Genomic DNA, 12,656 nt, shown 5'->3' on the forward strand with positions numbered 1-12,656 from the left:
CTTTGCGCATTGCATTACAATTTTGTATGGGAATTAGTATGGAAATATCTTCTTTTTAACATTTTACTTCTTATCATTTTTATCTTCCACTAAAATTTTTAAAACAACACAATAGCATAAAAATTGAGAAAATTCTCTGAAACTTTCCCGAAGAAAGAATTGTGCTATCTTGCTCCTGTCAAAAGATACTAATGTAACTAATGATACTAATGATGTCTAATGTAGATATCTCCAGTTTTGAAGTCATTTTTAGAAGATCAATAGTGTAAGTAAATTTGGATTTATTTACTTAACCTCAAATTTACAAATACTTTATCAAAAACTAATCAATTTAAATATTTAGTTGATATTTTTTTTGATTGAATCATGAAATGAAACCTAGCCTTAATGATTGATTTATTTTAAAAGCAATGTTTCAAATTATCGAAAAAAAACTTTATTTTTTTAGAAATTGATTTATTTCCATGTCTTTGTTATATTCGGATAATATGCACAAGAAACATTCTGGAGAAAGTATGGTGCTGATATGCTATTCTCAATTGATTCAACTTTTTAACTCACGTTCAAATGCCAAAAAAGTATGTTATGCTTGCATTACCACCCAAGTAAAAAACACCGATGAAAAAAATCTGGGTTTCATTTTGCAGTTTTTTGTGATGGTCACATCAAGGGTTTCCAGAAGCGTTTATTACTTGCCAGTCTGCCAATAAATTACTCAAATTACTGGTCAAAAATGATTAATTACATTAATTACTTAATTACTTTTCACTACGATAAAATACATTTAATTTAAATTTAAGTATTCATTTCTACGGTTATAAACTAAATTATTTATCACCTAAACTCCCAAGCTCGAGAAAAAGGGGGAATTTGTATGGAAATTCCCCCTTTTTCTCGAGCTTGGGAGTTTAGGTGTTTTAAATAGCTCATTCGATAGCTATTTAAAAAATTATGCTGTTTATTTTTTTTGTGCCAATCTGGATATTATGAATTTTGCGTACAATTTTTATTGAAAATAGCTATAGGCGATCAAACGTCAAAAATGCCCTCCACTAGAGGGCGCTGAAACTTTGGGTGATGTTTACAAAATATCCTACAGCGAATGAATTGGTTTGAAATTTGGAATTGTTTTATTTTATTATAAAATTGACATTTTATTTAATTATACCATTTTCAGGTAAAAAATAAGTAGCTCAATTGATATTAACAATAATATTTGTTTTATGGCCAATTTAACCTGTTCATTATCTGATTCGAAATTCCATTATGTTTCACGATTCAATCAACCGAACCCTTTATCAATCAATTGCAAAGAAGATTATTTAAGTTGACTTACGTGTTTTGAAGTCGTGTTTGTCATAAAAGCAAAAAATAAAAATACTGTACTGTTTTACTTCAATGTATGAATTTTAATTTAATTAATAAATAATTTAAAATGGTTTTCAGTTTATTGCAAATCGAATGCCATTAAAATATGGGTCATTCCACCTGAAGTGTGCAAGAAAAAATGCAAATTTGAAAATTACCATCTCCGATTCTGCTCAAATTTGGCCGAGCTGTTGAGACTATCAAAACATGCAAAAATCTCGAATTTCATCCAAATCGGACCACCCCCTCCATTTTTGTACCCTCCCAAAAAATCGACTTTTTGGCGATTTTTAAGCGAAACCTCTATCTTCAAACGACGATAACTCAGGAACCACACATCTAAGACGGTCGGTCTTAGACTCAATTTTGAAGGAAATCGGTCATAGAATCCATTTCCGTGATCAAAATTTTGATTAACATATTTTTTCTACCTGTATTGCGCAATTGAAAACTTTAAATGGCCGTATTTCAAAACAGCCCCCCTCACCATCGTATTCCCCGTCCGATTTTACATAAGAATCACTTATCGACAGAAAGGAATATGTTTCGTTCCAGAGATATCGAATTTTATAGTGGGTACAAAAATGGAGGGGGTGGTCTGATTTGGATGAAATTCGGGATTTTTAAATGTTTTGATAGTCTCAACAGCTCTGCCAAATTTGAGCAGAATCGGAGATGGTAATTTTCAAATGCTGTTCCGCTTCAGATGGAATGACCCATATAGAAGTTGTTTGAAAAAAGGTCCCCTGATTTTTCGAGCCAAACATAAACTTTGACAAATATTTGCAGCAGCTCTTCATGAAAATTGTGAAATTCATCAAAATAATGTTGAGTTTTAAAATGTTTTTCAAACATTGGTTTGACATTACTTTGCATGTTTTTTTCTCAAGCAAATTAAAAAAAATCGTTACTGAAAATACGGATAATGTGAAATGTGACATTTACATTGGATTTAATTTCTGCATCTGAGCAATTCTCTACAAAACCGGCCGATTTCGACCATTTTTATTTTTTGTATTTTTTTATTTGGCTCAAACTTTGTGGGGGCCTTCCCTATTACCAAAGAAGCCATTTTGCATCATTAGTTTGTCCATATAAATTTCCATACAAATTTGGCAGCTGTTCATACAAAAATGGTACGTAAATATTCGAAAATCTGTAACTTTTGAAGGAATTTTTTGATCAATTTGGTGTCTTCGGCAAAGTTGTAGGTATTGTTAAGGACTATTTAGAAAAAAATAGGTACACGGAAAAAAAAATTTCCCGATTTTTTTATTAACTTTTTTTTTACGAAAACTCAAATTCCCAAAATACGTATTTTTTTATTTTCGAGATTTTTTGATATGTTTTAGGGGACAAAAATCCGCAACTTTTGAGCTATAGAGAAACATGGTCAAAAAATCTGCCGCCGAGTTATGATTTTTTGAAAAACTGGTGATTTTTGGAAAACATCGAAATTTCATACATAAAATTTTTTTGACCTCATTTTTTTATGCAAAATTGAATTTGCAATCGAAAATTACTTTACAGATTTTTTGATAAAGGGCCCCGTTTTCAAGATATAGCCACCGAAAGTTTGATTTCAGCGAAATATTTGCAGTTTTTCGATTTTTAAAAATAGTGACCATGAGTGACCATTTCTAAAAATATTTTTTTTGAAAAGTTCAGAAAATTTGCTATAAAATTGTCTAAGAGACACCGAAGATTGGACCTCTGGTTGTTGAGATACAGCGGCTTAAAGAAAAAGAAACACGAAAATTGAAGTTTTCTAAGTCTCACCCAAACAGCCCACGATTTTCTAATGACGATATCTCAGCAATTAATGGTTCAATTTTCAATGTGAATACATGAAACATTCGTGAAATTTTCCGATCTTTTCGAAAAAAATATTTTGAAAAAAATTAAATCAAGACTAACATTTTAAAAGGGCCAAACATTGAATATTATGCCCATTTGAAATGTTAGTCTTGATTTAAAAATTTTAAAAATATTTTTTTCGAAGAGATCGGAAAATTTCACGAATGTTTCATGTATTAACATTGAAAATTGAACCATTAATTGCTGAGATATCGTCATTAGAAAATCGTGGGCTGTTTGGGTGAGACTTAGAAAACTTCAATTTTCGTGTTTCTTTTTCTTTAAGCCGCTGTATCTCAACAACCAGAGGTCCAATCTTCGATGTCTCTTAGACAATTTTATAGCAAATTTTCTGAACTTTTCAAAAAAAATATTTTTAGAGATGGTCACTCATGGTCACTATTTTTAAAAATCGAAAAACTGCAAATATTTCGCTGAAATCAAACTTTCGGTGGCTATATCTTGAAAACGGGGCCCTTTTTCAAAAAATCTGTAAAGTAATTTTCGATTGCAAATTCAATTTTGCATAAAAAAATGAGGTCAAAAAAATTTTATGTATGAAATTTCGATTTTTTCCAAAAATCACCAGTTTTTCAAAAAATCATAACTCGGCGGCAGATTTTATGACCATGTTTCTCTATAGCTCAAAAGTTGCGGATTTTTGTCCCCTAAAACATATCAAAAAATCTCGAAAATCAAAAAATACGTATTTTGGGAATTTGAGTTTTCGTGAAAAAAAAGTTAATAAAAAAATCGGGAAATTTTTTTTTCCGTGTACCAATTTTTTTCTAAATAGTCCTTAACAATACCTACAACTTTGCCGAAGACACCAAATTGATCAAAAAATTCCTTCAAAAGTTACAGATTTTCGAATATTTACGTACCATTTTTGTATGAACAGCAGCCAAATTTGTATGGAAATTTATATGGACAAACTAATGATGCAAAATGGCTTCTTTGGTCATAGGGAAGGCCCCCACAAGGTTTGAGCCAAATCAAAAAATACAAATAAAATCCATTTCCGGTTTTGGTAGAGAATTGCTCATCTGAATATTGGACGATTTTAATTTCACTGAGTTTGATTTTTAACATTGAAACATTTGTCTCAGAAATATTTGGAAATTTTTCGGGGAAATATCTCTTAATAGAGAGATGTTACAGGACTGTCAGTTCCTGCAGATTATGAAAAAATATATTTTTATTTTTATTGATTTTAAATGGCTATCACTTGAAAACTTTGTGTTTATCAATGTTCAATTTTGGTTTTAAATATTTGATCCACATAAACTTAAAATAATTTTGACTGCCTATTAGAAGGAAAAGCATAAAAAATTAATCAATTCTAATGTAGTTCTTGCAAAAAAAAAGAAACATATTTTCATAATTACTTAATAAACATAAATAGATTTCGGATTCACAAAACATTTTTCACTGGGTAATATATCATGGCGTTGCCTTTTGTTGTTAATCAGCTTCGATAAACAACATGATTAAAATAAATTTTAGAAGAGTTTTAGGAGAGAACTATGGTGAATAAGGCCTTCCTCATACAGAACCAGTCTATTTTAATCTTTGTGTTTCACTCTTATTTGAATTTAATAAAATACTGTTATTATAGATTATATATAAAAAAGTAAATAGTGTTGTTGAAGAAGTACAATTTAAAATAATCAATTACTTTAATTACTCAAAAATTACTTTAATTACCAATTAATTACTTTAAATTACTCTAATTGCATGAATTACTAAGTAATTAAAGAATTACTTAATTACCAGCTGAAAATCAAAGTAATTATTAATTACTTGCCAGTCTGAGGCCTTGCTGGAAACCCTTGGGTCACATTTCTAATTTAAGTTTATTCAAAAAGAGTGCTACAAAAGTAAATCAGAGTTAAATATGTTAAAGCCAAGCATAAAAAAACTTATACTGTTGATACCGATCTGTCAATTTTGTAGATTTTTTGCATTCCTGTTCAGAAAATGAACTTTTTACAGAAATCTCGTAGACCCACCATCATGCATACCTATCGACTCAGAATCAAAAACTGAACAAATGTATGCGTGTTTATCCCTCTACTTTAACCATGGTCAGCCTTAATAGTCATAAACCTGTAGAAATCATAATTTGAAAATTTTACCCAGTTTAAGAAGCATTTAATTCAAAATTGCCTCCATTCACAAGATGAATCAAACATCTACGTCGATTTGATCAAGCATTAAATCCAATTAGCTCCCTTTAAACTATTTATTGCTAGAGGTCAAAGGCAACAATACAACTCGATTACCAATGTAGATTGATACCCCGTGGAATGTTATCCCACCAAATTAGATTACGCCACGTGTGCAAAATTGCCCAACAATGCGCATTATTATTGCTATTATTATTTCATTCGGTGCACAGTGACACACTGACGGATGGACTCATTGATTGATTCACAATTAGGTCCTAGGCGACAACTATCGCAATTATTGAGCCATCTGATGGTATCTCTCTGTAACAGCAGCCAGCACTTCATCTGGCAGACAACAGTAGCGTGGGAATCCTGCTCCCCACAACCCGCTCAATCCCAATAACTTAGATCGCCCCTACTAGACCGTGACTAATTGCAGTATTACACACCACAGAGGCAACGAATATTACTTTTTAAGGGGGTGGATGGGAGGGGGGATTGGGGACGGATTTTGCACTCAACCAACCGAGATTGAATCGAAAATTGTGCAATCATCTGATTTATTGGACGCCAATCGGGCTCTCATCGTAGCACGTCGACATCGATCGATGCAATATTTTGAACATCCGTTGGGATGGGGCGTGTGGAACCCCTTTTTCGTGTTGTCTTCAAGTTTTGGTTGAAGCAATTTTGAGCATTTATTTTAGAAAACATGAGAATAGCTCTTGATTCAATCATGCTGAAATCATTAAGAACAGAAGAACCATCATTCTACTTCCTTACAAATACTATAAATATTCACCGACTGATCAAGAGCACATATTTTTTACGACCCTAGCAGGACACGACGATGACGACCCAGAGATTCTTCAACATTGACGACGACACCGAAATACCTTCGACCTTTCGCAAACCGGACTGCTGCTGACTGCGAAGAACAAACCCCGCGTGATATGGTTCATATAATTAAACCATTGATCAATCTCGAAGTGTCCGCGGGCCATGGCTGCGCGATGTCAGCCCCTTCATTAATCACAACCCGGGAACTCCGGTCCCTCTTCTTGTGCTGTATTATAGTTGTACATTTTTTGTATAGATTAGCCTTAAGTAGTTTGGTCTCTACACTTAACACACTACCACACACACACACACCGGTTAACACACTCGTGTACAGACTTTTGCATGTGTATTTTCCCTCCCTCTCCTTTGCACCACCCACTTGTAACTAAAATCCCCGACACCTTAACAACACCACCCCCGACGTCCCTCCGGTGGTGACCTCCAGCCTAATTCTTCTTTTTCTTCTTCTTTCTCTCTCTCTCCCCCCTTCTCCGACTGCGTCTCCCCGTTTCTCCACAGAGGACTACAACTCGGTGCTGGGCAGATCGGCGCTGGAATTTGACGACCGTCGCCCGGAGGAGAGCGTCCTGGGCCAGATCACGAACGAGCTGCGGCTGGCGGCCGAAGCTAATCGCGCGGATGAAATCCGACCCAGCCGGGTCAAACGGCAAGCGATTAACAATCGGACGAACCGGCGGAGTCGCACCACGGCACGGGAGCAGAGCATTACGAATCGGATCGATTCGAGGTATTACATTTCAGATGACTATTTAGATTACACGACGACGCCACGGTTGGCCAAGAACCTGCGGGACAACTACGCGGAGTACAGACTGCTATCGAAGAGCAAGATCCAAACGGCAAACGAGATCAAAACGAGCCGCCCGAGAAATAACGCAGGTCAGAGCACGTTGACGAGGAACACGGCTAGGAATAGGAACAGAAGTTCGCTCAAGTCGTTGGCTTACAAGCCTCAGTACAACGCCAATACGAGGCGGCCATCGTTCACTCTGTCGGCTTACAACGGAAACAATAACAAGGCTCCGGTTCGGGGAACTTCGCGACGTGGAGGTAGCAGCAGAGTGTACAAGGACGAAGAACCACAGCGAGTGAACCGATTCGGACACACCAACACTGCCAACGATTGGCGCCGGAAGACGGTCAATTTGGGCAGCACCAGTCTGCAGCCGAGCACTCCGGCCTTGACCGTAACGTTCTACCTGCCAACGGACACGACCGTCTCGTTGATCACCAACTCGCGCACCGAAATCAGCCTGATCAAAACTACGACTACGAGCATCGAAGAGATCTGTACGACTTGCTTCTCGCTGACGCAGGGTCCGAACGGAGTCCCCGTACATGTCCTGAACAAAGAAATCACCTCGTTCAACAACGATGGCCTCTTCGAGATCACCAAGTTCATCTTGAGCTCAACAGCTACCACTACGGTATCGGTTTCCCAAAACACCTTCCGCGGACGTCAAACGGCCTATTCCGCAACCATCTCAACCACCCTCTACGAAGCTAGCCCCTTCGTCCAAACCAAAGGCAACACTCAAAACAGTGCCGTCCTCTCCAACGCCCCCCTAGCAAACATCCTCCTCTCACAACTCCTCCTCGGAAACCTCGGCGTCGGCGAACCCAACTTCGCTCCCCGCCCAACCGAGTTCATCCCCGATCCCAACCGCTACCAGCTGATCGTGACGACCGCCGTCGAGTACAAGACCCACGTCAAGGAAGTCGTCACCACCCTCACCCAAACCAAGTCCATCGTACTCCCCATCACCTTCCAAGGCCGGGAAATCCTAACCACCGTGTACGACAGCGATGTCACCCCAACCGTCATTACCTCCTTCATAACGGAAACCCTCACCGTCCCAACGACCTCCACGATCCGCATCCAACCCACCACCGACGACCTCCAGAACAAACTCAGCCTGCTCCTGCCTCTCCTCGAGGAACGCGAACGCCGTAATCAACTCCTCGCGGCAGCAGCCGCAGCAGAACCCGCCCTGCCCGTACTCCCCATCTCCTCAACCCCACCCCCAACCAACAACCTGCTCTCCAGCGCGTCAATCTCCAAGGTCTACGTGTCCGGACAACACCCGGGCGAGTTCAGCGTATCGTTCACCACGATTCTCAACACGTAGGCGCGAGCGCCAGAGTCAATTTCTTAGGGTAACTCCGCAAAGCATCCCTCACCACCAATCAACACTAACATCCCCACCCCTCTCCCTCTTCTTTCAGGTAGAACACCAATTAGGATCTAGTTGTAGGAGGCAACTCCCAGCACTCTCTTCCAAAACCTGCCAATTTTTCAATTTAGTCAAAAAAAAAAAGAGAGCGTGATTTAAAATACTCGACCGACGAAGGATGTGCTAACTTTCTAGTTTAAAAAATTACAGCCTGAAGCCGTGTAGCCGTGTCCCCCGTTACCCCCGAGATGCGTAGATTAGAGATGTAAGAGACGTAGGACTTTTGTAGGACGATTTTTTATGTTTTATTTGTAACGAATAAATCGACATTTTATTAGGGTCGTGCGTGATTTATTTGAAAGAAATGTCTTTGCACGATGGGTTTTGTATCGTTCCAATTGGCGGTAAGTGAGTTTTATTTATATTTTTTAATGTTTTTGAAGGTCGGTATTTCAAAAATTGTAAAAATACATACTAACTTTGTAAATAATGTTTGATACTAACGCTACTAACTATTTTTGAACTAACAATGTATGTGTGGAGCATTGGGGTGATGAACAAGCTGGTTTGATTGCTTAGGAAAAAAGATTAACTGTGCCAATTTTGAGCCAAATCGTTTAAGATTTGAGGGGTCGTTATTTATCGTTGAAGTTTGTCAATATTGTCCAACTGTAAGATTCTTGTAGGGAATTCAATGCCCTTCAACTTTGTCGAAGTTGATCGAGTTGATCCTGATGAGTTATAAGCAATTCGATGAAAATAAATCGGCCTATGAATATTTGAATGTATACAAGGGGTAAAAGGAAGGAAATAAGAAAATATTTTTTACTGAAAAAAACATCAAAAATCAGTATCAACTCAGAGCGTTTAGCAACATTCGACAAAATTGTAGGGTTTATTTTCTACAAGAATTTCCCATACAAACTTCAACGATCAATAAATGCCCCTTATTCTTAAAGGATTTGGCTCAAATTGACACAGTTACTTATTTTTGCCTAAGGAATTGAGTCAGGGGGTGTCTCTAGTGTTGATTTTTTATAGTTGCCCTAATGCAGTGGTTCTCAACCTTTTCTAGGCTAGGTACCCCTTTTTGTGTTACTTAAGGTGCTGATACCCCCTCGTGTTCATTAGGGGGCCCAGAAAAAATGACCCCCTGCTCCACAAGCGGAAAACGGTTTTTTGGGTTATTTTAAGCATCTGTGTAAATTTTGAGTGAAATTGGATGAGATTAACCCATTGATACCCGAGCCTAAAGTTGGTGAAAAAAATGGTTTTCATACAAAAATTACTTTTTTAAATCGCCAATAACTTTTCAGGATCGAGTTTTACGGCTTTGGTATGTTCTACAAAGTTGTAGAGCATTAAATTTTCAATGAGATTCTCACTTTTGGGAATATTTGGATGGAAGTAGCACACCGTGCAGACAAAACAGTAAGAAAATTTTGGTTTTCATACATTTGTCCGATTTTTTCCCATACAAACTTCACCTTTGAGCAGGGTTACCAGGTCAAAATTTGAAAAATCTGGCAAAGTATTTATTAAAAATCTGGAAAAATCTGGCAGACCAAAATCTATCAAATTTGAATGGTGAAGGGGAGGGAGGATATAAATTAATTCAAAAGTTTGTAGAGTTCTGATGGTTTAACTGATTTTAAGGCCTCACAATGGGAATTTGCATTTTATTTGGGTAATTCTCTACCAACTCACACGAAATCGGGAAAAGTTGCCCTGACCCCTCTTCGATTTGCGTGAAACTTTGTCCTAAGGGGTAACTTTTGTCCCTGATCACGTATCCGAGGTCCTTTTTTTGATATCTTGTGACGGAGGGGCGGTACGACCCCTTCCATTTTTGAACATGCGAAAAAAGAGGTATTTTTCAATAATTTGCAGCCTGAAACGGTGATGAGATAGAAATTTGGTGTCAAAGGGACTTTTATGTAAAATTAGACGCCCGATTTGATGGCGTACTCAGAATTCCGAAAAAAACGTATTTTTCATCGAAAAAAACACTAAAAACGTTTTAAAAATTTTCCCATTTTCCGTTACTCGACTGTAAAAAATTTTGGAACATGTCATTTTATGGGAAATTTAATGTACTTTTCGAATCTACATTGACCCAGAAGGGTCATTTTTTCATTTAGAACAAAATTTTTCATTTTAAAATTTCGTGTTTTTTCTAACTTTGCAGGGTTATTTTTTAGAGTGTAACAATGTTCTACAAAGTTGTAGAGCAGACAATTGCAAAAATTTTGATATGTAGACATAAGGGGTTTGCTACAAAACATCACGAGTTATCGCGATTTTACGAAAAAAAGTTCGAGTAGATTCGAAAAGTACATTAAATTTCCCATAAAATGACATGTTCCAAAATTTTTTACAGTCGAGTAACGGAAAATGGGAAATTTTTTAAAACGTTTTAAGTGTTTTTAACGATGAAAAATACGTTTTTTTCGGAATTCTGAGTACGCCATCAAATCGGGCGTCTAATTTTACATAAAAGTCCCTTTGACACCAAATTTCTATCTCATCACCGTTTCAGGCTGCAAATTATTGAAAAACACTTCTTTTTTCGCATGTTCAAAAATGGAAGGGGTCGTACCGCCCTTCCGTCACGAGATATCAAAAAACGGACCTCGGATTCGTGATCAGGGACAAAAGTTACCCCTTAGGACAAAGTTTCACGCAAATCGAAGAGGGGTCGGGGCAACTGCTGTGTGAGTTGGCGGAGAATTACCCATTTAAGAAATACACATTCTATTTTCAATTATATTTGTTCATTTTAATCAAAAAAATGTTCAAAATGGGCATTTAGTGAAAAATCTGGCAAAATCTGTCAATATCTGGCACAGAGAAGGGTGAATCTTTATTCTGGCAGACAATTGAAAAATCTGGCATTCCCAGATTTATCTGGTAACCTGGCAACCCTGCCTTTGAGTATCAATGGGTAAATGATGCCCGATTTCGCTCATAAGAGTCCTAAAATAGGTCAAGGAACAATATTCAGCTTGTGGAGCGAGGTTTTGAAAAAAAAGTTCCATATTCTGGGCACCCATAAAATTTTTCGTTTGCATTAAATTTTTTACATTCCAATTTATGAAGAAAGATAGCAGAATTTTGAAGTATAAAAATATCGTAAAAAATGTTTTTCATTGGTAAATTAAATATGGTTTAAAAGGTAAATCTTGTTTCTACAGTTGTTTAAAAACATGTATTGGATAGACCACACAACGTCCATGTACTTTTCTTCAAATCAGTTGTTCTTAGTAAAGCTTTAAAATAAAATGTTGAACCCTGTATTTCTTTGAAGCTTTATTGAATAAAATAAACTCTACTCTACTGAAAATGACAATATATGTGGAGATATTATTCAAACATATCTCCCATTTTTTTGCTTTTTTTCTGGAATTAAAATGTAAATTTCTGATGACGGATAAATTGTTTTTGAAACAGAGATTTTTGAAACTGTCTAAAATATACATTGAAAAGATTTTCAAAATCTGTTTCGATTTCAGATTTAAAAATGCTATGTAATAGTACATTTTTCAAGTTGTAGCTATCTTCAAAAAAAATTCTGTTCAATCTCTAAAAATTCGAAAGGTTGAGAAAATTCTTGTTTGCTTTCTTTTTTGGCAATTTTGATCCATTCTTTTGTTGCTGAGATACACTGCCGTTCTAAGCATAATTGTCCCATGTCATTTTTTGACGATTTTGACCTTTTGACATTTTTAAGTTTAGTTTGTCGTATACTTATCGAAAAACCCATAAAATTTAGTACTTTGTCCGGAAACTCATCAAAAACAACACCACTGTTTGTCTCATCGTTACACTTCTACACATAATTGTCCCACCAAGTATTTTCTATCACGGGATCATTAGTTATACAAAGCATTGAGTCTTGTTTACAAACTGTATAGCAAGAGGATCATAAATAAAAGTGATAAACTACTGAATGGGGTGATTGGGGACACATAGGACGAATAAGAACCCACGGGACAATTATGCGTAGAAACACAGAAATCGATCGAAAAATTTCATTCGCGTTTTTCTCAGTTGTACTTTTTTGAACATGGGACAGTTATGCGTAGAACGGCAGTACAGGCCACGAAAAATATTTTAAAGAGAGTGCATTTTGTGTGACAATTTGAAGGAAAAGTCTTGATCTTTGAATATTATATTCCTTATATTCCCTGTATTGTTGTTTTCGTACCGTATTGAGATCCATAAT

At 36.6% G+C, this 12,656-nt stretch overlaps 1 protein-coding gene across 7 annotated transcripts in view; it reads left to right on the forward strand.

Moving 5' to 3' along the window:
* The window catches only part of LOC120429201 (uncharacterized), a 262,260-nt gene that overhangs the window by 72,084 nt on the left and 177,520 nt on the right, over positions 1 to 12,656 (forward strand). For 6 of the 7 annotated variants that reach the window (XM_039594408.2, XM_052710534.1, XM_039594410.2 and 3 more), the window contains 2 exons: positions 6,756 to 8,414; positions 8,484 to 8,770. The exons of the other annotated variant lie outside the window; for it this stretch is intronic. In XM_039594408.2, coding sequence (XP_039450342.1) covers positions 6,756 to 8,386 — 1,631 coding nt within the window. In that variant the 3' untranslated portion in view covers positions 8,387 to 8,414; positions 8,484 to 8,770. Of the gene's footprint in view, positions 1 to 6,755; positions 8,415 to 8,483; positions 8,771 to 12,656 lie in introns of those variants that run through there. 7 annotated transcript variants of the gene reach the window in all.

This window comes from Culex pipiens, chromosome 3 (genome assembly GCF_016801865.2).
Source record: "Culex pipiens pallens isolate TS chromosome 3, TS_CPP_V2, whole genome shotgun sequence".
NCBI lineage: Eukaryota > Metazoa > Arthropoda > Insecta > Diptera > Culicidae > Culex > Culex pipiens.